General features: G+C 38.6%; 1 protein-coding gene across 1 annotated transcript; it reads left to right on the top strand.

Moving 5' to 3' along the window:
- The first annotated feature begins 7,256 nt into the window (after window positions 1-7,256).
- Window positions 7,257-14,624, top strand: LOC102069627 (collagenase 3). Its single transcript, XM_005482584.2, has 10 exons — window positions 7,257-7,379; window positions 7,480-7,721; window positions 8,838-8,986; window positions 9,086-9,211; window positions 10,097-10,258; window positions 10,844-10,961; window positions 11,555-11,688; window positions 12,031-12,190; window positions 12,899-13,002; window positions 13,549-14,624. The coding sequence occupies exons 1-10, from the start codon at window positions 7,257-7,259 to the stop codon at window positions 13,647-13,649; spliced, it is 1,419 nt and encodes a 472-aa protein (XP_005482641.2). The 3' UTR covers window positions 13,650-14,624.
- The last annotated feature ends 12,298 nt before the right edge of the window (window positions 14,625-26,922 follow it).

The raw sequence follows: 26,922 nt of genomic DNA, 5'->3' as shown, positions 1-26,922 counted from the left end.
CCTGAAGCTGTCTCTGCTCCAGACAGAGTCCAGCTGTCCAGCCTCTCCTCACAGGGCAAGTGCTCCAGCCCCATCATCTTGGTGGCCTACCCTGAATTTGATCCAAATGGGGAAGTGAGATTTTTGATTAAAGGTAGAACCCCCTTTTAATTATATTTCTTTCTAATGGAAAAATTTTGACCTTTATTGCTGTGCCACATTATTTTATAGTTGAAAACATGCCCTTTGCCAGGTAGCACCCAGAGTTTTCTTAAACCCACCTTTAGTAATCTCTCACCAGTTATCCAAACCTTAATTTTCAGCTTACCACTTGCTTGCTGTACTTTCTATAAAATTGTATGCATCAGTCTTCTGGTTTATGCCCCCCTTACCCTCAAGAGCTTTTGCAATGGGGTTGAGAAACTGCTTTGTAAACATCCCAGCTGTATAAACATGAATGTGGCTGGCAAGCAAGACCCATGGCTTTAAACATTACACTTCCTTTCCTAAATGTTTTTAAAATGTATGGTTTTAGTCATAAAACTCCTTACAAATCAAAAATTTACAGTAAACTTTACTTCCATGCATTTCCATGAAGGACAAGTACCTGCCCAAAAGATTTGTGATGTTTCTCTTTCAGATAATGTCAATGCAACTTTTTAAATTCATTTGACACCATTCTGAATTATTTGTGTGCATATATGAGAATCTCTGATCTTGAAAAGAAATTTGTAGCATTCAGGTGGAAATTCCAATAGATATTGGCTTGGAAATATAACAGGAATCAGGAATACAGTTCAATTTGGGGGTACATTTAATGATTGATACCTCTGGAAAGAGTCAGGTAATACCTCATTCAGTATATATGAACATATCTCATGAACAATGGACACAACTCTCACATTTTTCACTGGTGCTGTATAGAGGATTTCTCTCCACCCTCAAAATCCAAATCAAACCTGTCCAGTTCCTCTGTTGCATTTCTTCTTACTATACCCAAAAATACAAAGGCCTTCATGGGGTTGGGTACTACAGCCAGCACTGGTTTGACATGTCTAGATCCAGGGGAGACAGCTATGGTTTGTTATTGCTTAAGAGGTGTTGAAGATACAGTGCTCTTGAGAAGTGACCAACAGAAATTCAAATCAGAAATTATGAGTCTTCATTTTCAATAGTAAATGTATTAACATATATCAGAGAAAAGATTTTGTGGAGGCAGGAAAAAGACTTGTGTGTTTCTGTTAGGCTCCTAGCCCAAATTTTCAGAAATAGTATGTACTCTGAACCTAAATGTTTCAGAGCACATTACGTTAATTTTCATTTCATATCCTGAAGGATCCATTTGTCCCCCCTGAAGGTGTAGAATCCACAAATTCAAGGTTCAAACTACACTTTGAGATTTAACATGCAAAATTTCTGTTTCCTCTGGGTAATTTATTCAAATTCTTAAGTCCCCAAAATTTTAGAAAGGAATGTTGAATCGCTTTATAGACAAATCATCAAATGCATTTTGCTTCCTAATGCAGACTTTTTTAACAGCTACAATTAACTAAAATTAACGTTTTTTTCTATGAACAATGGCAATCCATTCATAGTGAAGGTCTTAAGTTTTAAGGCTGAAGTTGCTACAGCAAAGTACGTAAACAGTAAATTGACAGGACAGAGAACATTTTTTATCATGATGAAAGAACTGAAATAAAAATGATTTAAGGACATAATATATGTATTTAGGGTTGATACAAGAAATAAAATACATCAAAATATACTAAGACCTACTTATGGGTGCCAGAGATCCACAGTGCCACCAAAACAGTCTTTGAATGTATTTTTAAGATTCTGTGCAATCTTAAATATCAGAAGTTAAAAATAGATATAAGATGATGATGTATTTTAAAAAATAGAAAATTAAGTTTTAGCTTGAATCTATTTTCCTGCTGTTACGTTTTCCCTTCAACAGTTTTACTGTTGACCAGCTCCTTTGCCTAAGCAGCAAAATTCTGTTGGCTAGACAGAACTCATTGTTTGCCTACAAGTTTCTAGCAATAGAAATAAGTAGATATTTTGTACTTGATCTGGGCATTCACTTTGTTTGGACAAAGAAGATTTGGATTCATGTACCTCTTTGAGGCATTTTCTCTCTTTCAGTTTGGCTGTGGGCACAAGGCAGGAGTGCCTGTTTCTCCCGGGTCAGGTGTGGCTGTGAGCAGGAGCCCTGTCCTGGAAGGAATGCATTGCCCAGCTGCCCACCAGCTGCAGAGCTGCCACCTCGCACAGCCACACAACAAATCCTGCTGTGTGATAGCTCCTGGCTTCTTCAGGCACCCAGCAGAAAATGAGGGAGAAGTTTAACTCCAGAAGTCACCTGAAGTGAAATATCCCTGTGTGAACCAGCTGGGGCTCCAGTAGAGTCAGCAGAGCCCAGGTGTGAGGGACTCAGCACAGGAGCCTAAAGAAAGGCATCTAATTCCAGCTGAGATGCAGGGGGGGACCCAAGGCACCTGCATGGGACAGTCAGTTGTGACAAAAGACTGATGAGTGCTCTCTGTCCTTCAGACAACAATAGAAATCTGTCTGTGGGCAGCTGAAACAAATCCCAAAGTGCCTACCTCAGTGTAATAAGCTAAACTGCTGTCTAGGGATTAGAAAGAGCTTTGACTTCATTGATTATAGGAGACTTCAGACACAGCACCCAGGAGGGTGCTCAAATTTAGATATGCAAACAAAAAGCCAGTCCATCTCTGGTGCCTTTCACCTCTGCTCCACATAGTCTACAGGGTACAAGAGGCACTGCCTCTTGGGATCACGTTTATCTGTTTCTTGATTCTGGCATTGGACCATAGTGAATGTCTCTGAACACCCCAATTATATCTTTTTGCCAGCAAATGTCACAGGGATGCTGCTGTTTAATATAAAAAGAAGTCAGGTGGCTGTAGCATCCCCAGTCATCCCAGATCAGTTGTCTTGGTCTCCCCTTCTTGCCACAGGTCCCAGAGACAGAGTCCCACCTGGAAAGGCAGAGCCAGAGTATTTCCATGTACTCTGAGACTCCATTTACCCATCTGCACAATGGGCCTCAGAATAACATCATTTTTCCCAGAGGAAGCTCATCTAAATGTGATGGCACAGCCCCAGGCACTGGGAATGTTTCACTCGAAATACAACTGCCTTGAGGTAAGAAACATTAACAAATGGGACCATTGACTTTTGCTTATTTTTCTTAAGTGAAGTGTCTGCTGTTTCAGGGTCAGTGATCATTCACCACATTCACTATATGCTGTTATTTTGGGCACCAAACACAGACTGTAAATCAAAACAGGACACCTTTCAATTATTTGTGTTAGCAAAAGGTATGTTAAAATCACATGTTTGGCTCAATTCTTGTTTTCAAATAAATAGTACCAAAATGCTGCTTTAAGGCACTTCATTTCTTCTTGACACATCTTCCATCCCCCATTTTCCATTTTTCCTTGGGAGGGAAAGACCATCATGATTATTCCAGTCTCTGCCATGCCTGTGTAAATTACCATCAGTCCAGCTAAACACCCACAAGATGACAGAACTGCAGAAATTTTGCAGTGCTTGTCAAAATCTTACTATTCAGCAGTTTTGTGGGTTTCAGAGCTTTTAAAATAAAACTTTCCAGGCTTGCTTAGTTGCATTGGGGTCAGCACAAGGTCTATGAACCACTGCTGACTCTTTTTACCTTCATTTACACCTCTCTTCATAGTTTTAAATTGTTTTCTGACTCAGACAGTGGCATCACCTGATCCATAGACTTTACATCTTGCAATGCCCAACAAGGGCTGGCTTTGATGTTCTTGTTTGTAAGTGCCACCTTTTAAAACTTCATTTGTGTGGGGCTTTAAATATGTATATATTATTATTTATATGTTATTATATTATTTATATTTATATATTATATTTATGTATATATATTATATTTATATAATATATTATATTTATAATATATTATATTTGTATTTATATATATTTTTATATATATAATATATATTATATATTATATATATTATATATATTATATATTTTATATATATATATATATATATAAATGTAAGATCTTCAGAGGTCTCTACTTAGTTCCCAGGTCAATCAAGACTTTATCTACCCTTAAAAATACCATCATACACTGCATTTGTGAGACTTTTTCAGAAAAAGGGGGAATAAAGCTGACCTTCTTTGAGCCTTCTACTTGCTTGCTTGCATGACCTTTCACCATTTTTTCTTCACTTTGTCTACAGAAGACATAAATCCATGCCTCAGTTTAGGCTTGTGGCCACTGATGAAGTATAAATAGCAATAAAATGTGTAAGAAAACATATTGAATTCTATATTTTTACATTGCCAGGCCTCCCAAAGGATTTAACGGAATGTTCTGAAAACATGATTCAGCCATAATACACCCTCACATGGCTCATTGCACACAGTCTTTCAGAAACCAGGTTCAGGTTTAGCATTTTGATTTACTTCCTGTGACAAAACAGCTACAGACTCTCTGTTTCGTTTTTTGTTTTTTCCTTGTATGTTTTCCTACTCACACGCAGAACCTGCTCACTACAGTGGACTATCTTCACTTGTTCATTTCATTTCATTGTCCTACTGTAAAGATGAGTAAAGATCCAGCTTTACTCATCTTTTCTTACACAAAGAGAAGTTGTGTTCAGAAAAGCTGCCTGTTCTAGTTTTTGCTGTAATTACTTTGCCCAGTTTTTAAAATATTCCTTGGTAATGCCTCAGGACAGCTCTCTGGAGGCACAAAAAGCAAAGTTTTTGAAAGATATTTCACAGTAAACTTCAAAGGACTTCAGAGCATTTGTGAAAAAAAATTCACAGAAAGTAGTAAATTGTTCTTCCTTGCGTAATATATCATTCTCTTCGTGCAAGACAATTACAATTATAATTACTACTGCTTGTTGACTTCAGCTTAAGCATTTTAAAAACCTGGGTTTCACATCACCTTGAAGCATTGTTGGGTAGGCTAACACTGTTCTTTAATTTTACTCTTGAGCCGAGCTAAATATTTTTTTTCAGTTCTACATTTATATCACTCAAATATTTGATTTCACCTTTAATTGGCAGTAAGCTGACCTATGTTTATTAAGGTAAACCTGAAACCACGGAGGAATAATTTGGGATCCTTCTCCTCGAGGTGATCACATTTTTGCCGTAACAGTTGGTTAAGAAATCTCTCTCATTCCAGAAGCAAAGATTCCAATGTCCTAGCTGAGAAAGAGTAGCTCTATAGGGACTTGACACAGAATAAAAACCTTTTAACTACATTTGGTAAGGGGCAGTATACACAAATGGAGGTATAAAACTGTGCTTCTTTATGTATAAGGAACCTAATTTCAGAGAATTTGGAATTCACTGAAATGTTACCCATGGAGTTTTATGCTATTCATTTCAATCACAGATTTCTAAGCTATGTCTGGTAGTGCTGTGGACAGCAATAATGTTCACAGCTTCATGGTCTCCAGGAAAGGGTTCCTCACAGCCAAAAAATGCATGACGAGGCGGCACCACTGCTCCTAAGCTCCACATAAAGCAAGCAAAACACACTGTAAACACTGCTTATCTGCTAATTGGGTACCCCAACATTAATAAAACCAGTGCTGCAACTATCAATACAGAAATATTGGAGGGAAGGAAATGGGATACAGACACAGTCTGGCAGTCTGCACCAGCAAGGAGTCCAGTGCAGTGAGAGCACCGGCAGTGTGGATTCAGTGCTTGTCCTGAAGCACTTCAGGGAATAGGTGGAGAAGGAAAGGTGGAAAGGTGGAATAACTAATTAACAGTCTCTATGTCCATTGCTGAGTAAAACTCTCAGTGCTGCTGTCTGACAATGTACAGGAGAATATACAAACTGCTTTAACAGATGTTTTCTGTTCCTAAGTGGTGTGACCATATTTAGCAGTGACTGAGATGGGCAGAGAGGCAGAAACAGCCTACATAACAAATTCTTCTCAGCTTTATTTGCTTTTGCTGTTTGTCATCATAAAACACACTGCTATCACTGTTTGAGTAATAGAGCTTTTACACATTCAGCTTCACTGATTTTCGTCCTTTTCCTGTTTTTGTCAACAAGAGAACATCCACATCAGGGCAGTGTATTCCAGGATGCCTGTCCCAGTATCTAGCAGAAAGCTGCCTGAGGTTTTCCATACAGGCAAAATAAATCATCCATGAAAGAGAAAGGCAAATTCAGCAGAAACCCCATCTCCCCTTGGACCTGTGCTTGTAAGCAGGTGATATGATACAAGTTATAGCAAGAGCTGAGATTGTGGTGATGCTGGGAAGATAGAAATAATCCTTATGTTTGAGGTATAGTAATGACCATCTCTGTCATAATGCCAAATTTATCCTACTATCCACCTCACAAGAAAAAAAATCACATTTTTAGTTATTCTAGACACACAGATCCATTGTCTATCTGTAGCTGGTAGATTGCCTCTCTCAAAGTATTAGCTCTCTCATTGATCTATGGTTGTCATCTTCTCATAAAGTAAATGAAATTCAGGTTTTTTGAAGATAAATTGTGTGAATTAGTCACTCTACATGACCTGCTTCATTACTAACAAAAAATGCTTTGAAATGTTCTTAACTATTCCTGATATTTAACATTTCTGGTTTTGAGTATGTTAGACAGTAAAGTATCCTGTAATATAGATAGAAATTCTCTTTAATGATCTCTGAAGTAAAATTTTTGTTTATGCTATGGAGTTATAGTTCTTTACAGAAACAAAGAAACAATATCATATTTTATATTCTATAATGTTATTTCACTAAAAATTGCTGTTGTACTAGTGTAACTACTATTACACTACTCTAGTGTAACGATTTAAAAATAATGACCCTTGTTATGGATTTTTATTGTTTATCAAATGGTTAAAAAGCACAATTTTTATAGCAAAGAACAGTAAGTTATTGCAGCATTGTTGCCAGTTATTGCCAGTGGAAGTTGCTGCAAAATAATCACCAAGTGTGGTTTGCTTATGCCCATTTCTTCCCGCAGCCTATGTCAATTTTCAGAGACCTCATGTTTATACAAAGATACGGTTTCGGAGCCCTCAGCTGGAGAACGGATGCCTAAACCACAGTGCTGGGGAGGAGAAACAAACCAGCCATCTAAGCATGTTTACTTCCAGAAACAAGGAAGTTCTAACTTGTCCCTGAGTGGTGACTCACTGGGTTGGGACTATAAAAGTAAAGGTAGCTGCTCTCTAAAACATCAGGGCTTCAGACTTCAGAAATCCAACATGATGCAATCAGGACTTGCAGCTGTTTTCTTTTTTTTGTTGGGTTTGTCATTTTGCCTGACAATCCCTATTCCCTTTGAAGACAGCCATGAATTCACAGAAAAGGACCTTCAGTTTGCAGAGGTATGGTATAAAATAATTCATTTGCATGTTCCAATAACAGTAAGCTGTGCAGTTACAACTCTTTGGAAATTATGCTTATGACTCCTTTTCCCCTTCTTAGCGCTATCTCAGGACTCACTATGACCTCCAAACAAACCCTGCTGGCATAATGAGGAAGAGTGGAAACACAGTGGCAGCCAAACTTCGGGAAATGCAAGCTTTTTTTGGCTTGGAGGTGACAGGCAAGCTAGATGAAGAAACATATGAGCTGATGCAGAAACCAAGATGTGGTGTGCCAGATGTGGGGGAATATAACTTTTTCCCCAGAAAACTCAAATGGTCAAAAATGAATTTGACATACAGGTAAATGCCTGGTATTTTGAGTATTATTACTGTTATTACCTTCTTTCCAGGTGCATTGCCCAGTGAGTTGCTCAGTACACAAGGCTGGTGTGAGAAGGGTGCAATTGAGTTTGACTAAATTCATGTTGCAATTTAAAACCCTTACAGCCCCACTCCTGGAAAGATGTTCCCAGTCTACCTTGCAGCCCAAGGAAGTAAACGTTATTTTTTTTTTTTCCATTGCACTTCTCCATTTGTCATGGAAAAGGAAACCTGGTGTATTGTAAGTCAGCAATTCCTGATCTGGGCTCCATACAGACACTCAGGACACATCCATGGTGTCAAATGAAAGAGGGGTAGGGGCTCAGATCATGCACTCCTCTGGGTCACTCCTTAGCTCTGTTTGGACCTGGTGTGGGGTTTGCTTCTGTCTTGTCCTGGACAGAGAGGTGTAGATGCACACCAGGCTGTGCAGTGTGGCTGTGAGAGCAGGCTCTTCCATTTCAAATCCCAGATGTGGATTTCTGTCTTTGTTCAGACAAATCCCTGTACCGTGACCTCAGAAAAGTTGACCTTGGGAGATGAAGGGCTGACAGTTCACAGGGTAGATCCTTCTCCTTTAATTCTGCAAGGTCATATATCTGGAGCTTTCAACAGCTACAGACTGAGTTTGTTTAGTAGATTCCAAATATGAAATCGCTAAAATCTCTTCTTTCCATAGCTAGTGATAAATGTTACTTTAATATGGACAATTATAGCTTTAAAAAATCACTTTGGATAATGTTTTGCTGCTCCAGGAAGTGAGGATCTTGAGATATTTTATGTCTCATAAAAATTTTGAAGTTACTGATATTATTTTACTTAATACTGAATATATCTGACACTTTGTAAATCTTCTGGTGCATAGAAAACCAATTACTGAAAGTTGTTAGATAATTTCAGATACCTCTGAATTATTTTAGTGATTACATAAATGTTTATTTTTTAATACTGTATGCAGCTGCTAAGCTCCTTGTTATGTGATAAGATCATATGACAAAAGCAAAAATTTTTAAAGAGGTGTAAAGTCAGATAAAAGTGCATTGCATATTTCTTCAATTCACACAATTTAACTGGAGATGTTAATCTGTTTGACAGAATTATGAATTACACTTCAGATCTGAGACGTAATGAAGTAGAAAGAGCTTTCAGAAAAGCATTTAAAGTTTGGTCTGATGTGACACCACTGAACTTCACCAGAATACGAAGTGGTACAGCCGATATCATGATCTCCTTTGGCACTAAAGGTAACACAGAACCAATAGTTTTCATTGTAGAAGTTAACTGCATTCTTATATACATAACATGGAGTAATTAATTTAACTGGTTTGAATTTTGTTTTATAGAACATGGTGACTTCTACCCTTTTGATGGACCCTCTGGATTACTGGCACATGCTTTTCCCCCTGGCCCAGACTATGGAGGAGATGCTCATTTCGATGATGATGAAGTTTGGTCAGACGATTCTAAAGGTAACAGAAGTTCCTGAGATTATTTGAAATGGTGATAGATGGAAAATTTATCCCTGTTTGATATCTGTAGATGGTTTGTTTTGTCTGTTGACTGTTCATCATTATCTTCAGCATTCACACATAGAACACTGAGTTTAACCTCCAGTCATAAATGGAGTTTTAACATGTTCTTAGCATAAATTTTAAGATATAATATTCCTAAATTAAGTGATTAAAAAAAATTACACAAGTAAGATTCTGTCATTTTGGCATTTTACTAAGGGCAGCTAATTCTGATGGGCATTGCCTTACTGAAGCCTAGAGCAAACATACCTCAGCTGCATGTTGTCTGCTTGCATTTAATTTGAAAATTCTTCACCTTGCCTATTCAGGACAGAGTTTAATAGAGCAAAACACTGTTTTTTTCACCACTGGATTAGGTCACCCTCCTGGCATTAATGCTAATTTCTGCAATATTGAACTCTCTACTGTAGATTAATTCACAATAAAATGTTCTTGATTTGAGTAGGACCAAAACTTTACCCTAGAGCTTTCCTGTGTTGCTAAGATATTTCAAGAGATCTAAATCTCCCTGCATAGTATCAATGTCATGTAAGAGTTAGGCTGAACACAAGCTATGAGACACTAGATTTCTTAGGCCCTTATTAATGCAAAACCCTTCAGAGTTCAAAAATGACAAGCAATTGTATCTAGTGGAAGGTGTCCCTGCTCAAGGCAGGGGGTTTGGAGCTTGGTGGTCTTTAAGGTCCCAAACCCTTCTACGATTTTTTGAATTATGCAGAGTTTTTCCATGTATTCAGTTGTCTCATTCATTGTCCTCTATGTTAAAGTGCAGTATGGTGATGCAAGGAGATGCACATTTACTTTTGCTGTGGTTTGTTATAGGCTATAACTTGTTTCTTGTTGCTGCCCATGAATTTGGTCATTCACTGGGACTTGAACACTCTAGAGACCCTGGAGCTTTGATGTTCCCAATCTACACATACACTGGAAAAACTGGTTTTGTTCTTCCTGATGACGATGTGCAAGGGATCCAAGAGCTCTATGGTAAGTCTGCATAATATATAATATTTATCTCCTGTATCACTCTAGCCTGCTGCAGATGCACGGCGCAGTTACTGTGAGCTGCAGATGTTAAATAACAACTGTCATGGCTGATTAAGAATGATTCACTGGAATAGGAGATGCTTTGATTTAGTAGTTTAAGGGGAAAAATAATTAACTAACGCAGAGCACAGCTGGTCACTGATGACCTTAGTCTCCTTTAGTGGTAGGTTATGGGGACCAGAGTCCTTCTACTTTTTGACCTGCCTGAAAAGGGAAGGTAAAACAGAGTCTAAAGGCAGAAACAGAGCTATCCAGTTTCATTATGAAAAGCATAAAGTGTTTGGAAACGTTCAAAACTTGGTATAAAGAAAGGAAGTTTATTTAACACCATTGTAGCACACTTGAACTGCAAAGTTCATGAACGCATTTGGCTAGAGGGAAGAGAGAACAGATTTTTCTGTAAAAATTTTTTACCCATTATGGTTCTATTCATCATGATCTTGGGAGATCTTCCACATTCTGTTCAATATCATGACCAACAGGCAGAAAATTAACATTGTCATACATCATATGATATCATTGCAGGTGCTGGAGACAAAGATCCCAACCCAAAACATCCCAAAACCCCAGAGAAATGTGATGTAGAATTATCTCTTGATGCAATAACAGAACTTCGTGGAGAAATGCTGGTCTTCAAGGACAGGTAAAGACACTCCCATGTCAAGGATGGTGGGTATTGGATAAAGTCCGAGCAAGCAAAAACACCATTTCATTTTTTACTAAAGATTTGGGTAAATGTACATTTAAACGAGCACAAATCAATATAGTCTCTTAAGAAACTGCATGCTATATCTTTTTGGGCAGGGTTCATAACGCAACTACAGACTTGACTGTCCAGCGACATGATGTGAAGATAATATGGCTGAAGCCTGACAGTTTTGTGCACATTTTTAAATTCATGGGATTTTCTTCAACACACATAAATCTGCTTTTATTTGGGTGAAGATGTACTGCATTCAGGAGCTTCACATGGGACAGCAGTGACTCTCTTATTATAAATGAAGAGGCTTAAAATTTGTTATTGTTTGAGGTGATCACTGTGTGAGTAACAGAAATAGTCTGCAGCTGATGACTGTGAGGAAAGGAAAGGTATAAGAGGGGCTCAGTCTATTCAATATTCTGTGATATGATAACCATTAATTCACCAGTAATTTATTTTAACTATAGGACATCAAAGATACTGCAATTCTACAATATGACAAGAAACATAAAATATATCTTCCTTTTCTGAACCAGGTTTTTCTGGCGACTGCACCCTCAGATGGTTGAGGCAGAACTGGTGTTACTTAAGTCCTTTTGGCCAGAGCTTCCAAATAAAATAGATGCAGCTTATGAAAATCCCATCAAAGACCTTGTGTTCATGTTTAAAGGTGAGTTTTCAATTTTGTTGTTGGCAGAAGAATGCACATAATTAATCAAGCTCAACAGGTGGTACAGAGGTAAACAATAGAAGAATAAAACATCCTACCTTCCTCGCTTGAAAGACAAATGATTTCACCTCTATATGCACATCTATAAAATTTTCAGTGAATTGGGAGATGTACAATTTAATTAGGATGCCCAGAATCATAGTACAAATAGTCTAATACCTACTGAGTATGTGACCTAACAATCTGTTGTATGAAAACAGGGATTACAGTTTCCTCCTTTTATTCTTCACTCACAACTGAGTGCTTACAAAAGACACACTCATACTTTGTTTATATTTTCAGGAAAGAAAGTCTGGGCTCTGAATGGTTACGACATAGTTGAAGACTTCCCTAAAAAGATCTATGAAATGGGATTCCCAAAAGAAATGAAAAGAATAGACGCAGCCGTCCACGTTAAAGACACCGGCAAGACTCTCTTTTTTACTGGAAATAAGTATTGGAGGTAAGCTGGAGACAGGTCAGTTTTGATGTCCCTAGTCATTACCTGTCCAGATGTATGGAAAGATCAGGAATTTGGTTCAAAGCAGGCATTTGGCCAATCCAGTCTGTGGTTTTCATTGGTGCTACAGCTGTGTACAACATATTGTAAATAGGGGCACAGATTTTAAAAGCTGAATGAATGTAAGGAAATGAGAACAAAGTGCTTTAATCTGGGAGAATTTCAAATGTGGTCATGCCTGCTAGACAAATTTCCCATCTTTCCTCCTTGAGTTGTGAAATAGTATCAGTGCTGTGAACAAGAAATCTGTCCCACCCTAGGTGTCTCTTTTTTACTGTCCACGAGTGGGGCTCACAACCAGGTCTCATGCATAATTAAGACATTACCATCCCTTCCCACTCTCATTGGGCCAAGCAGCCTCAGGATAGGCTCATAGTACCAATGCATCCAGGTACAATAATCTCCATATAACACATACTTTATAGATCAGTTCTGAAAATTTAGCTCTATTTTCTTTGTGTTTATTACACTTCTGGTGGAGGTGTGCCCTGTTTATCATCCTGCATTTTGCCATTGCCCTAGACAGAAAGCACCCAAAGTCTGCTGGCTTGCTTTGGATGTGGGTAACTTCCAAACATATAAAGGGCACAGACCAGACTCCCAGGCTGTTTAAATCCCTTAACATTTTTTTTTCTTTTGTTTTTAATATAGTTATGATGAAGAGGCAGAGGTTATGGACGAAGGTTACCCCAGGCTGATAGAGGAAGAATTTGCAGGAATTGGTGATAAATTGGATGCAGTCTATGAAAGAAATGGTACATAATCTGATCATGAAACTTTACTACAATTAATTGCCCTTGAAACTTGAGATTAATGTCTTGTAGAAAATTGTGCATTTGTAATTTTAATTTCTTCATGGCAATACTTCTGTTCTTGACTGAATCAGTTTTCCAATCTAAATTATCCTCTGGCCAAAAAAAAGAGCTTCTTGCTTAGAGAACCTAAAGTGATATGTTTAGTATAGAAGTATTGTAGTGTGATAGCTGGAGCCCATTCCTATCCAGCTTTTCAGGGAGTGTTTCTGAATCAGTGTATTAAAAATTAAAATGCCCTGTGTCTTCCTGATCAAATGATATAAGAATTTTACACAAGATTAAAGAATATCAGTAATTTGAAAACTCTGATCCAGCTCTAGCAAATGGAATGAGGATCTTTAAAAATTTATCTCAGCATTCTAAATATGAAAATGTTGCATTTGAGTTATTAAAAATGAAAACAAGATAATTACTATTTTAAGGATAATTTTGATATGACACCACAGTTTCTTAGTGTTAATTATTTTTAACTTTCTTTTTCCTTAGGTTACCTCTACTTCTTCAATGGACCACTGCAGTTTGAATATAGCATCTGGAGTCAACGAATTGTCCGTGTCCTGCATACTAATTCCCTGTTTTGGTGCTAATTACAGCTGAGCGCCATGTCATAGGCTGCAGAGCAGCTTGTAGCACATGGGAATATTGATAAAGTGGGCATTTAGGTTTACCAAAGGACAGCAAGGTTCTATGAACAAGCACTAGGCTACCTACCAACAAATGTACACGGTATATATGGACTTACTCAGCTGCATGTCAGTCTGGAATTGATTTAACTTAATAGGAGAAGAGAGAAGAAATTGTTAGCATTTCAAGGTGCATTACACCATTTAAAGTTTGTCTAGTATTGGAGTGATGCTGGATACATCACCCACTTTAATAAACACTACTAATTCCCAGTATTCTGAGCACATCTACTGCCTTTCAAGGATCTCCTAGCATGTCCCAAGAAATAGACTTGGTAAATCCAGGAGTTTTGTATCTTTGAACAAATTCTTCTTCCCTTTTTGAAGTGTCTTTTAGCATACTGGGAATTCAGATGTGTAGTGAATGAGTGAGGGCTGTATGGTAACTCTCTGAGCAAGTGACACTAAGCAGCAATGATGAAGTTTGGGAATTCAGAAGTATTTGACTGTATTGAATGGGAATGTCCCCCTGGAAGCAGATGCCCATGTCATCTTTAGAATAAGGAGAAGGTACAGAAGCAGTGAGATGTCATTCCAAAGAAGACAGGAAAGCAGGAAAAGGGAAAAGTACTCCCTGGAGAAACTGCAAACCTGTATGATACTGGGGAAACCAGAAGGAAGCAGCTACAAGACAATCACACAAGTAGAAGCCATGCATGATGCTACATCTGGTATCACAGCCCAGATGTTTTCAGCTGGTGTTGACTGAAGTGATATTTATAGAGGTTATGCCTGTGCCAGAAGAGAACCTGAACATCCGAAGCAGAATATTGAAAAGAATATATTTTTTCATATTGGTCACTCTTTTAATATCTATATTAATTGTTTCAGTATATTGTAATGTTTTGTTCTGTTTTGTTTTAATCAATGCAAATTATGTGGGACTGTGATTATTTTGATTTTAAAAAATAATATTAAATAAACTGGAAAAATAAACTGATGTTGTGAAATTACTTAAACTTTATTATGCTCCCTGTCACAGAAGCAATACAGAGCTATAGGGAAAAAGAAATCAAGATCCCTAACCTGTGCATTTTATTCATTAAGATTTCAATCTCTGTTTAAAAATAAAATTTATTTTTTGTCCCTTCAAGAAAAATAATTTCATGGAAAAGAGGAAAGACAGAAGAGGGAAAATCAGAAAGACCCCTCAAATCTGCAAAACAAGGACTAAGTTGGAATTATATCTTATCATTACAGAAAGAATGAGAAACTATTAAGAAATACTGGGAAAACAGTTACACCTCATTTTGAATGTTAAATATTAGCAATTAATTAAAACTTCATTGTCCTGTTTGGGGTTTTCCTCTCAAAAACAACCCCTAAGTCAATCAATCAGCCATGCCTGCCAAGCAAAGCTGACCAACAATTAATATCTTTAAACAGACATAAATGACCAGGCTTACCTAGTGGTGGGCTAGGTATGGTTAATTCTGTAGCTCTCATGACATAGATGGTTGGTGGTGATAACCTAACAGATTGAGAGCTCTCTTCTGAACATAAAATTGTGAACTAGTGAATTCCAGACCTTATTATGCTTAAAAGAAATGCATGGAAATAGAATTGGAAAAAACCTGTACAAAATTAAAAACTTAGAAGTTTTCATTTTGAAAAACTTGAAAAGCTAAAATCAAAGTTCTGTTTTATGAGTTTCAAAGTTCTGGCATGAGCTGTGCTGGGTAAGGGGATGCAAATGTGGACAGGGAAGCAAGGAGAAACAGTGAATGTCACATCTATGTGAATTTCTGTTAACGTTGTACATTTGTCAGGGAAAAAAGGTACTGCATAGGAAGCTGGACCTTCAAAAGCCTTCAGCATGATCATATCCAGCTGCTCTCCAGCCCAAACAGACAGATTCCTGTCAGCTGCTCGGCTGACTGGAAGCAGCCTTCCGCACAAATCTAAGCACGGCTCCATCATCTGTGTCCGCATCCCCACCAAGAGATGGGAGCTGTTCTGTGGTTAGCTCTACCTCAGCTGAGAAAAGTACCAGAATGCCAGTTCCTGGCATTTGTTGAGAAAAAAAAACAGAAAAAATTTCTTGTGCTGTGGAAGTGGAAGGCTGAGATCAGAGCCAGAGGGACCCTGTTGCCGCTGTCATCCAGAAAGGAAAACTCTCCGCAGTGCCTAGTGCCCTGGCACCCACTGTCACACGTGAGAACAGCATTGCACAGATGAGGGGTGAGAACCAGGTGGGATGTCACCCAAGACCACCAAGAATTGAGAAGAAATAATTCTTTTTCCAGAGGCAGAGACTGAACTGGCTGGTTTCCCTGAGATGTGAGTGGAGAAAGGACCACAAGGAGGCTGAAGCAGCTGTCCCTCAGAATGTAATTCAAGCACAACTAATAACTTCCCACCAGGTTGCCAGTCGAACTACATAAATTTTTTCATATGGAACTACATAATCCACCTAATAGTAAGGAATGGACAGAATAGTCCTAACTAATAATAGGGAATTTTGTCAGGGAGGTTTAAGTTGGATATAGGGAAAAGGTTCTTCACCCAGAGGGTCGCTGGGGACTGGACCAGGCTCCTCAAGAAAGTGGTCACAGCATCAGCCTGACAGCGCTTGTGGAGCATTTGAACAATGCTCTCAGGCACATGGTGTGACTCTTGAGGTATCCTGTGCCGGGCCAGCAGTTGGACTTGATCCTTGTGTGCCCCTTCCTGCTCAGCATATTCTGTGATTTTGTGATTCTGTAGTTCTATGATTGATTCTGTGATTCTGTGACTAGTACATGAACAGTTATTGATTAATGTGTCTTTTATATTCATATTGATCTCTGCTAGGAATGGTCATTTGAAGGGAGAGAAAGGATACGGCAAGAAAAGGAATCTGTCAGATTCTCCTCTGGGAGTGTTCTGTATTGGTTACATGATCCTGAACAGGGAGGACTTAGAGGATGCAAATATATATCGCAGGTGAGAAAAAAAGTGAGCAATCATCTAAACTTTCCAAAGTGAGAAATTAGGCAACACTGTAGGAATTTCCATGAACTACATGAGATCTAGTAGTAGCTGATAAACTTGAGAAGGGATTCAAAGTTACAAGAATGGATTTTTCTCCTTAACATAATCTCCAGAAATCTACTCTGAAGACACTAGATGGCAGTGACAGCTTTGCTTCTTAGAGATTCTGTACAGAATTAAAAATTGTAATGGTGGGTGAGGAAGCCACAATTAACTATAGTGAGTTCTTACATTATGTGATGACATAAAAAACCCCAACACTAATAAATAGAATTCAATTATTTATTCTATTGAAATCCAGATCTCTGAGTAAAACGTTAGGATATAATAATGTTCAGGAAGCGTCTAGATGTATTCACTATCAAGGATGCTAATTTTTTAGTCTTTTCCAGAATTCAATGCAAAGCACTTCAAAGAGTACACTCTTGTCCTATGCACAGTGCAGCCCCTTACTCTAACCCCATTCACTGGAAAATTCCATATACACATAAACAGACATGTTCTAACTGCCTGGGAACATGGCAACCCTTCACAGATTCTTACTGAGTCTGGAGAGGAAAACTCACTGTTTCAGTATTTTCTCACATTGACTTAAACAAGGATCTAGATCTCAGCCTTCAGCCTAGGTCAAAGAACTGCACATTCACTTTTGTTCTGGTGAGTATGTGCTCACCTGTTCTGTTGGAGATGTTTTCTGTTTACACATATACAATTGAACAGTACTTGCTGGAAATACTGACGGCCCATTTACCTTATTTGAGATGTAGGATCAAGACCTTCTGTTACATATGTTTAGGGGTTTTTGCACAAAGTGGGGTGTCTTTTGCACAAACTGTGAATCCGTACCAGTTTTGGGGTTTGGTGCTTTTGCTGCTTCTGATGAAAAACTTTCCCAAGTAAAATCTCAGTATTTCTCCCTAAGGTGATGCAGAGGGTACAAAGCCCACACAGAGTCCCTCCAGGCTGTGATCCTCCTCTTTTCTGCTTATCACAGGGGATGTGGTTGGTACTTCCCTTTTAGTCACAGCTTTTCAATTACATACTGCAGTTTGAATTTCCAGCCGGTGCTGTTCAGGCCTACCTCTGGCTCTCACTTCACATATTTCCCATGTGCTGTGCTACAGAGTGTGCTCTGCCCCTGCCCCTTTAACTCACAGAAAATGGATCAAAGAATATCTTCCTCTAAAGAAACTTTCACCTGGCAGCAGACAAGCAGCTTTCAGTTTCCTATTTAAATGTAACATAACAAATTTCCTGCTGCTACAGTAATACAGGATGGTGCATTTCTGTGTGCATTGGAGTGAGCCATCCATGCTGTGCATTGACTTTTTTTGGACTACACTGGAGTCCTACCACTGGGCAGGAGGAGTCTGATGGAGCAGTGTCCTCAGAATAGTCACAGCCATACTGTGTAGTCTCTGCTGGTCTTTACATGCTCTTACATGATCTTGTTCTGCTCTTCTTAGAAGAGGAAGATGGGTCATGTCCAGGGTCAAGTGTTGCTTTCTTAGCCCAAATGACACTATTACAACACTGTAATCCCATCATTACAGGGATTACCACCCTAGGAAGAAAGTAAGAGAAATTTTATTTCTGCATTTTTGTTGCCTGAATAAAGTTTTCACAGGAACAAAAAAATGCTATAGCCCCCCTCAGAGTCTGTCATCCTAAGAAGAACATGTGAAAGTCTGTTGGGAATCAACCATGTCTGACGGGTCTGGAGCTCACAGTGTCCTTCCCACTCTATGTTTGTCTAGCAAGTGTCCTTTTCAGACTCAGCTTGGACCATTCTATGATTCTGTGGTTCTATGGTTAAATTAATGGTTCCAGGTTGTCTTCAGATGAATCAGGAGAATTTAATATACAAATTTTACCTCTGATCCAAATTATGTGCTATTTTGCTATAGCACATTGGTGATATAATGGCAAATAAACCATGCATGATGGGGTCAAAAGGCATCAGTGGTGCAGAGAAGACAGCCAGAAAATGAGCATTGAGAAGACAGCAATGAAGACAGCATTGAGACAAATGCCAGAAAAAACTTGGTCATGAAAGCTGCAAGGACCCATGGGATAAAACACCATGTTTGAGGTCTCCCAAGGGAAACTGCAGCTCAGGTAAGCCAGGGCCATTAGAGTGGTCTATGCAGTGCTATAGGGTGCAGTTTCAACAAGGGGCAGCCAGGATGTGGCCAGGTAGCTGGAATAATTGATCTTGGTAAAATGTTTGCTCTCCTCCTGGCTACATATTCTGATCTGTTGGTCTCAGCTGATTAGATTAGACCCTGCAGGCAAAAACCATCATGGAAAGCCATTTCCATTATTCTGACAGAGCCTCAACACAAGGTTGGTTTATGCCTCAAAGTAGCCCATACCAGAGATTTAGCTGATGGCTGGGCAATCCAGCTGTACTTTCTAGGAATCACCCAAGGACTCTTCCTTGTGGAAAGTTTGGGTCTGTAACACTAATAATTTAGCACACCAAGTCTGTCTACAGTGGTAGAAAACAGTGGATGACATTGCAACAGGGGGATAGAGATCTCTAACAGGAGAATGAGGATGTTGTAGGAAATATAAAGCAATTGATTGCATCAGCTTATCTCCAATTACTGTGTTTGTAAAATCAGTATTAGTAGCTGAAGTGTGGATATTAAGAAAGAAATAATCAATAAAAGCCTGTTGGAATCTGAAACACGATTCAAACAAAACAGAAATCTTAACATAGACTACACTTTTTTGTTCAGGGAATAATTGCCCAGATAACAGCTGCTTTGCAAACTGCTAGGGAAAATCATTGCTCTCATATAAGAGGTCTCAAAGTTAATAGAAATTTCAGAGAAGCGACTACAAACACATGTTTTGGAGCAGCATCTGAATCTGGTACCATTCAAGCATTTAAAAAAGGGGCAACAAAAGCCCTTTGGCAGTTTTCTGCTGAGTGCCAAGGAGGAAACACTCAGCTCAGAACTTTGCATTTGGAATTTTCTGTGCTATGTTCATGAGACTTAGAGTATGAGTTACACTCTCTGAAACTGAGTCACTTGATGCACAAAATAAATATCGGATGTGGGTTCCTTCTCCCTCTATGAGGCTATACAAGCATCAACTCCAGAAAGAAAATGCTTGTTGAAATATCAGGCTTAAACAATCCAGTGCTGTGCATGCAGCCTCAAATAAACACCGGAAATTTTAATCGTTATGATTCCACTTGCTCTATTCATAGCTCTCTGCATTAGAATTTTCATGGCAGCCCAAGGAATGATTTGCATTATGTTGACATGTGTTTAAATTGTGACATTTCTCTTTGAATCTAATCATTAGAGTCATAGAATGTCAGCAATACCCAGCTGTCCAAATCAGGCCATCTCAGACGGTCCTTTTCTTTTCTATACATAATGGAAACGAGGAGTAAACAAGATCCTGTCCTGTGATATTTCAAGTGCTGCTGAATTTTTCATTGTTTTTCTTTAGTTCTTTCTTGCATAGATACAGGCATTCTTAATATTCACATTCTTAACTGAATCTCAGATTTAAAATAGTACAGTAAACTCAACATTGATTTTTTGTGTTCATTATGAAAAGCGACTCCCCTATGATCTATTTTTAAACTATTGTCCTTGTTCACTGAATGCGTTCTTATATCAATAAACAGTAAATAAGAGGACCTACTTTCTGGAACTTGCTTACTTATGTATCTTTAGCAGAGCTCTTAGTTGTTTTAACTGTAAAACTGATGTTAAAATTTCTTGCCCTTTGATGTGAGCAATATTTTTTATTTCTCCTGACAGTTTTGGCAGACATTTTTCTTGCTATCTACTTTGTAAGACTGTGTGACCAGAGCTAGACACAACATTCAGGTCAGATGAAATCAGGTCATTATGTTTCTAGAATTATCATTAATGTCTTCCTGTACACTTTATAGCCTTATTTTTTGTAGGCATGTATTGGTTTTAGTTGTTATGAAAGGTTTACTTTAATCTCAGTTAACACAGATTTCATCTAATAAAGATATTTCATCTAAGACGAGCCACAGGAACACAAATTTAAGAAATTCCCCCAGAATTACAGGAAAATAAGCAGGAGCCAAGGACATCATCAGTATTGCTTCAGTGATTAGCTATCTGCAATCTACCATTTTCTCTGTGTTTACTGAAAATCAGAGATTTAAAAGTTCAACATGCATCAACACCAACTGCTAGAACTGAATCACAGAGAAGCCCAGCCATCCTGTTTTAGCAAAGCCACTCAGGAATAAAGTAATAAATACTAGTGTATTTATTACACTAGTCACACTGGTAAAACCTGTGTAAAACTAGGAATTATTTTCCTTCCTCTGATCTTACTAAAGGGTACTACCCACTCAGATTACTGCGCCAATTTTATGATGCCAGGTTTTAGAAAATAAATTTATAAACAGCCAGAAAGCAAGAAATGCAGCCTGAAAGTACACTTCTGGGAAGCAAAGGATCCGGGAAAATAATCTACTTTATAACAGGGTAGAGATTTAATGAATGTATGGAATGCAACCCTTGGGGTACAGGATAGGAACAAACTGTGGCAACAGGAAAAGCGGGAAGGTTACTGCTGCCAGTAAGCTACACCAGTGCTGTTATCCTTACAAGGGAGGATACATGAAAACAAAACTCAAAGGAGCAAGAAATGTCAAGTCAACCTTTACAAATATGTGAGACCCACAGCTTTGATCCAATGCTGAAATGCATGGGCGGATTAAATCAGCCGTCATCACAGATTTGGCTACAGGATTATGGGGCTGTAATTCCAACACCACCACCCCCCAACACACCTTAGAACAACCACAGCTGTGTAGGTGGCACAGATGTGTTTAGGCTCAGGGTGGGTAGACTAAATTTTGATGAGATGATATAATCAAAACAAGTCCCACTATTATTTCTAGCATTGCAATTTGTTACTGAAAATAGTGTGCATGTAAAATATCAATTTCTTAAAATATCCCAATGACATAATTAGCCTCACTTCCTCTGTGTCAGATGACTAAACAGCACACTGTGTGTCTGCACAGCCAAGACAGAAGTTGCAAGGCTATATGATAGGGTGATTACTGTATCATTAGTGACTTGCCATGAGAATGACCAAAAGGGACTCTTGCTTCTGAAATGTTAGGGCTGAAGCAGAGGTAGAGTTTAGGGGCCACACATCTTCAGGTAAACTGGTTTCTGTTTGGGCACAGACATGCTCCTTCTCGTGGACCAGGGAACAGCAGTCTTTGAAACTCCAGTTCGGGATGAGTCAATTCCTCCTACAAAGAGTTTATGCTCTGGGGACATGTAACACACAGTGAGCTGGCAGGTACAACCCCATGAGCAGAGCTCCAGCCTGCAGGAGCCAGAAGCAATCCGTGGTGTATTTCTTTTCCCCAAATTTGGATGGCATGCTTTAGGTTGGAGAAGGCAAAATCAGAGACAAGGACCACCAAGAAGAGGGCCTTCAGGGAGTAGGAAAGGGAAGGGAAGGAGAGACATGGGCAGGGAGAGAGAAGGATGAGTCTAATCTACTGTCTCAGACTGGCCTGGACTGTGGGGCAGCTCAATGCTATAATGGATCCCACTCATGGGAAATGCTGAGTGGGTCCTTTGCTGCTCAGTTTCCTTCCTATGGCAATGTTACAGTTTGTGCTTCATTTGATCCCTAGAGCAAGCTGAAACTGAGAGCCAGGAATTGCTCCCAGACCACTTTGCCTAGATGTAAGGAAGATGCTTAAGTGCCCTGGCCTTCTTAAAAGTTTCATTGAATGACATGACATTTTATTTTCAAATTTTCATACTTACAGTGCTTTGTAACTGAGTTTTTAGATTATGGTGTGTGCTGGACATTTTGCTAAGAAAGCAGCAGACTTCTAGGCAGATGTGGAGAAATAAAAGCTTTCCAAGCCTGCCTGTTTATTCTCTCAGAACTGTTTTCAGATTCAGGCTGAAATCTTCCTGTTTGAAGTTTCAGAGAATGAAGGATGAGTTATTTTTGTATAAACAGTAAATATTTTCCATGGGCTAGCTGGTTTATCAGATCCTGCGTTCTCAAAAGGAGAGATTTACTGAGACTTGGTGTTCAGTTCTAAATAATGCATCTTTCTGCAAAAATTTCTGTTGCTACTCAACACAAGTTATGCCAAGGAAAGCAGTGTAATCCCATGTGTGAGATTAACGATGAAATGTTGGATGTTCCGTGGTCTTCATTCCTTCCTGTTACAATGAAAGGAGAGCAAAGAACAAACACACCAGTTTGTGGTAGTGATCATGCCAGAGATGTGCCTTCACAGGTAGAGTCATTGTGGTCATTCCCACAGCTTATAGCACATCAAAAAATTGCTATACTCCTGGGGTACCTGAGACTGTACTTCAAAGTCACTTAAGTAGCTAAAACACATCAAATTCAAACAATTTTTCTGTGCAGGTCTGAGAAAGTGGACCTGCTCCACAGGCTCAGCAGTATTTTTCATTATTTTTCATACTGGAGATCATCAGAAGTAACTGTTGGGTTTATGTCTTGGGAATATCCCAGATTTATTGCGTGGGTGTAGTACTTGTCTAGCATGATCCCACTGACTAGTCTGCTTCCTCACTTTGAATCATTAGATATTTCCATCAAGCAGATTGCACAGATTTAATTTTGTTTCAGCTCTCAGGTGCCACAAACCCCCTCTCATTTGCTGTGTCAGACATTCTTGCTTCAGCTGGCATGGAGTAAATAGCAAAGACCTGGAGGGCCTTTCTGCACACAGCAAAAGAACAAAGGCACCAGGCTGAGTTATGTCATGCAGCAGGAAATAATGCCTGCTAGGACTTGAATGGAGATTAATATAGTTTGGATTAGTGTTGAAAGAGCAGCTTTAGTGCCCTCCCTGATATGTGATTTCTGTAGCAGTATCTGCATTTGGATGTCATGGAAGCAGGCAGGATTTCCATCCAGATTGGATCCCCTGGGCTCAGCTGTCAGATGACAAAAATCAGGCACCTCATTCCTCCCACTTTGCCCACCCCACAATGCCTTAAAATTTTTCATGTTATTTAGTTTCAAAGGCTTCAAAAGGAATTCAAGTATCATCCAGCAGAAAACATCAGCAAGTAAGAAGGTGTAATGCAAGTGTCCTGAGACTTCATCAAACACTTCTCTGTCACAATCCTGTCCCCAAACCACCTGGCAGCGAACAGGTGATGACACATGATGGCAGATGATGTAATGTAAGGGAATCACTTCTCTGGAAAAATGATTGCAAAGCAGTTAATCAGTGAAGGAAGGTACAGAACAACCTTCAGGGAAGTAAGAGAAAGTAAAAACCCAGAAAAGAACATGCATTTGCATAAAGGCTTTTTTCAGCAGACTTGGTGAAATGCTTCCATAGTGTTCCAGGAAAAATGAAGAAAATCAGCTAGGCATGTAACAGAAAGAAGGAAGCAATCAGAACTGCAGGATAAAATGTAAAACTCCTTTTTTCATACTTAGCTGTGAGATAAAAACAACAGAAGCAGCACAGTGGAGTTATTACTTCTTTGTTAATAATAAGTATTTCTGTCCATGCAATCTCTTCTGAGTTAAAGGGATGACTTAAAGTCAGATAACTGACGTCATGTGCATTATTTCAATTTGAGTTTAAGGTGAGGTATATTTCAAGTAGAACTGATTGATTGTGAAAGAAACATAATTTTTTTTTTGAAATATATAAATTATTTTGGTTTAAGAATGAGTTTGGTTTTAATAAGTATTTATTGATGTGAAGGCAAAACCCAGTGTCTTGGCAATTAGTTTCCAGAACTCTGGCAGCCTTGTTGCCATGATCATTTCCCTAGGCAACCTGTTCCAGTCACTGACAGCTGTCTCAGTGAAAAACCTTTTCCTGGTGTCCAATCTGAATTTGCCCTGAGGCAGCTTCATTCCATTGCCTCATGTCCCATGGCTGGTCATACTGGCACCATAAGCTATGTAAGTGAAACAATTTTCACCTTTATCACAGAGATAAACAAAACTTGAAACAAAGCAAAAAGATTTTCTGGCTAAATGCATAAAGAAAGTAGAAAGATTTGGCTGTTATTGAAGGTAGATTAATGCTCTAAGTAAGGACAAAACACTTCATTTGTATTCATAAGCTAAACCTGACTTACATTACGTAAGGAACTGGTGGTTTTGCAATCTTGTTCTCTAATCCTGGGACATCCTTGATGTTGTACAAATTGCTTAATCACCTCCAATGTTCAACAATGGTTCATTTCTTCAGGTATCTCCTTTTGTGCAGATTGAGGACTGAGCCATAGCAGAGGTAAAGGGCTGAAGCCATCATGACCTATTGAATGTGGTGTTAAGAGGAACCTTTCTTACATCTGGGCTGGTCACATATTCCCAGCAAGCACATGCCAGCTTTTGGGAGGCCAGATGTGCTCCTGTGATGCTGTGTTGGGGTGTTGTTGGGGTCCCCTTCTCTTTGCATGAACACCAGCTTCTCACCACATAGACTAACTTTCACCAGAGTAACGGCCTCTAAATGAAATGCTAAGCCAGATGCAAAATTGTCCTCTGTTCCCATTTAGTGAATGAAGAAAGGTAGACAGAAAGTGATTCACACCACTAATATTTCAGCTTCTGTCTGAAGGCATCTGTTTTTCTTCATTGACTGCAGTTAGGAAACTGGATGACTGTGCTCCTAGCCTAGAAAACTCTATGAAGCTGCTACATTTATGAAAGATTTGTCTTAGATTTAGCTGGGTTTCTGACTTTACGTATAACGCCCCTGCTTTTGATTTTTTTTTTTAAATCAAATAACTAATATTCTGATACATTGAAGTACTTTTCAAAGTGTTTGTCTTTGGGGCATCCAGTTTCTTTTCACCTTCAGACCCTCAGAAAATTCAGATTCCTTCTCATTCGAGTAGCTGGATATTTTACTCCAGCTAACTTCTGATCAATTCATTGATTTTATACAATGAAATTCTAGACACTATGACTTAGTCAGTAAATGACTTTTCACACTTTGCAGCCACTTAGCAAAATCAAAGCCAAAATAGAAATATTTCATAGTGGGGGCACTGATTACTGTTAATCACCATGTGGACTATAATACCAAGGTCTATTTGGACCTTGCAGCTGGTTTTTGTTAGGAAGATGGCATGAAACATAAATGTAAATCCATTCTATTCCCTTTGATCTTATGCATTTGTTAAAGCAAAACAACAGAATCTATGTATAAAGCTCTTTTAATGTATTTTAAGTGTGCACTTTAGGTGAAATGAATCACATTCTCTGTAGGCTAATATTTCAAAAGGAGAGATCCAACACTAAGATAAATTAATTTCATTCCTGAATATGACTTTCATAGCTTTTATTTCTCTAAAAGAATTCCAATACTATCAGAATCAACACAGAGATCTCAGTGAGATACTCAACTGCACAAAATTTTGATCCAGATAAATTTCTTTTCTTTTGAAGTGACTCGTTTGTTTTTATTCCATCACATCATAATGCTTAAGGCTAACTGATCATCCCTTTCTTGTTTCTTACATCAGCCCATAATGTGCACACATGAATAATTATGTTCCACTCACACTTTTGTTCCGCCATGTTATTGTTAACTTTGGCCTTGGATTCTTGTTCTGAGATACTATCTACTATGTTTGGAAGCTGTCAACATTCTAATGTCTGTCTCTGTTTACAGTCAAAAATTAACAATGAGTTGAGTTTAAAAAATCCAGAGTTAAAATTCAGGACTATTATGCAAGAGAAAAAATAAATTAATAAGGATTGGGAAGAAAATATAACATAAATAAAATAAAATAGCAAAAAGGAAGAGAAGTGATATATTTGCTTGCAAACAATTGTTCTGAATAAGTGAATCTTCATTGTACAAATATTTTCAAACTACACTTGAAGACAAAAAAACAGATGATGCAGAAGGATTCAGGAAGCCTCTGTGGTAAATAATGCTTTTGGACAAATAGCGTAGAAGTGTGGGAAAAGACAGAAGAAATAAGCCAAATTTTAGCTCTTATTGATAACAGGGAAATGGAGGCAAGGCAAATCTCTGTTGAGGGATTGCTGGATTCCACCTCTTTCAGTTTTATCTCTTCTCACAGAGCTTTTGTTATTACAAAGAAAATAAACACTGTGGAAGTGACAAACCCAGATTAATCCTCCAGTTAAGCATTCTAAAGTGAGACCTCAGTAGACTCCAGCTGAGCTG

This window comes from Zonotrichia albicollis, chromosome 2, assembly GCF_047830755.1.
Source record: "Zonotrichia albicollis isolate bZonAlb1 chromosome 2, bZonAlb1.hap1, whole genome shotgun sequence".
NCBI lineage: Eukaryota > Metazoa > Chordata > Aves > Passeriformes > Passerellidae > Zonotrichia > Zonotrichia albicollis.
The sequence above is the reverse complement of the archived record's forward strand: the minus strand, read 5'-3'. Positions and strand labels throughout refer to the sequence as shown.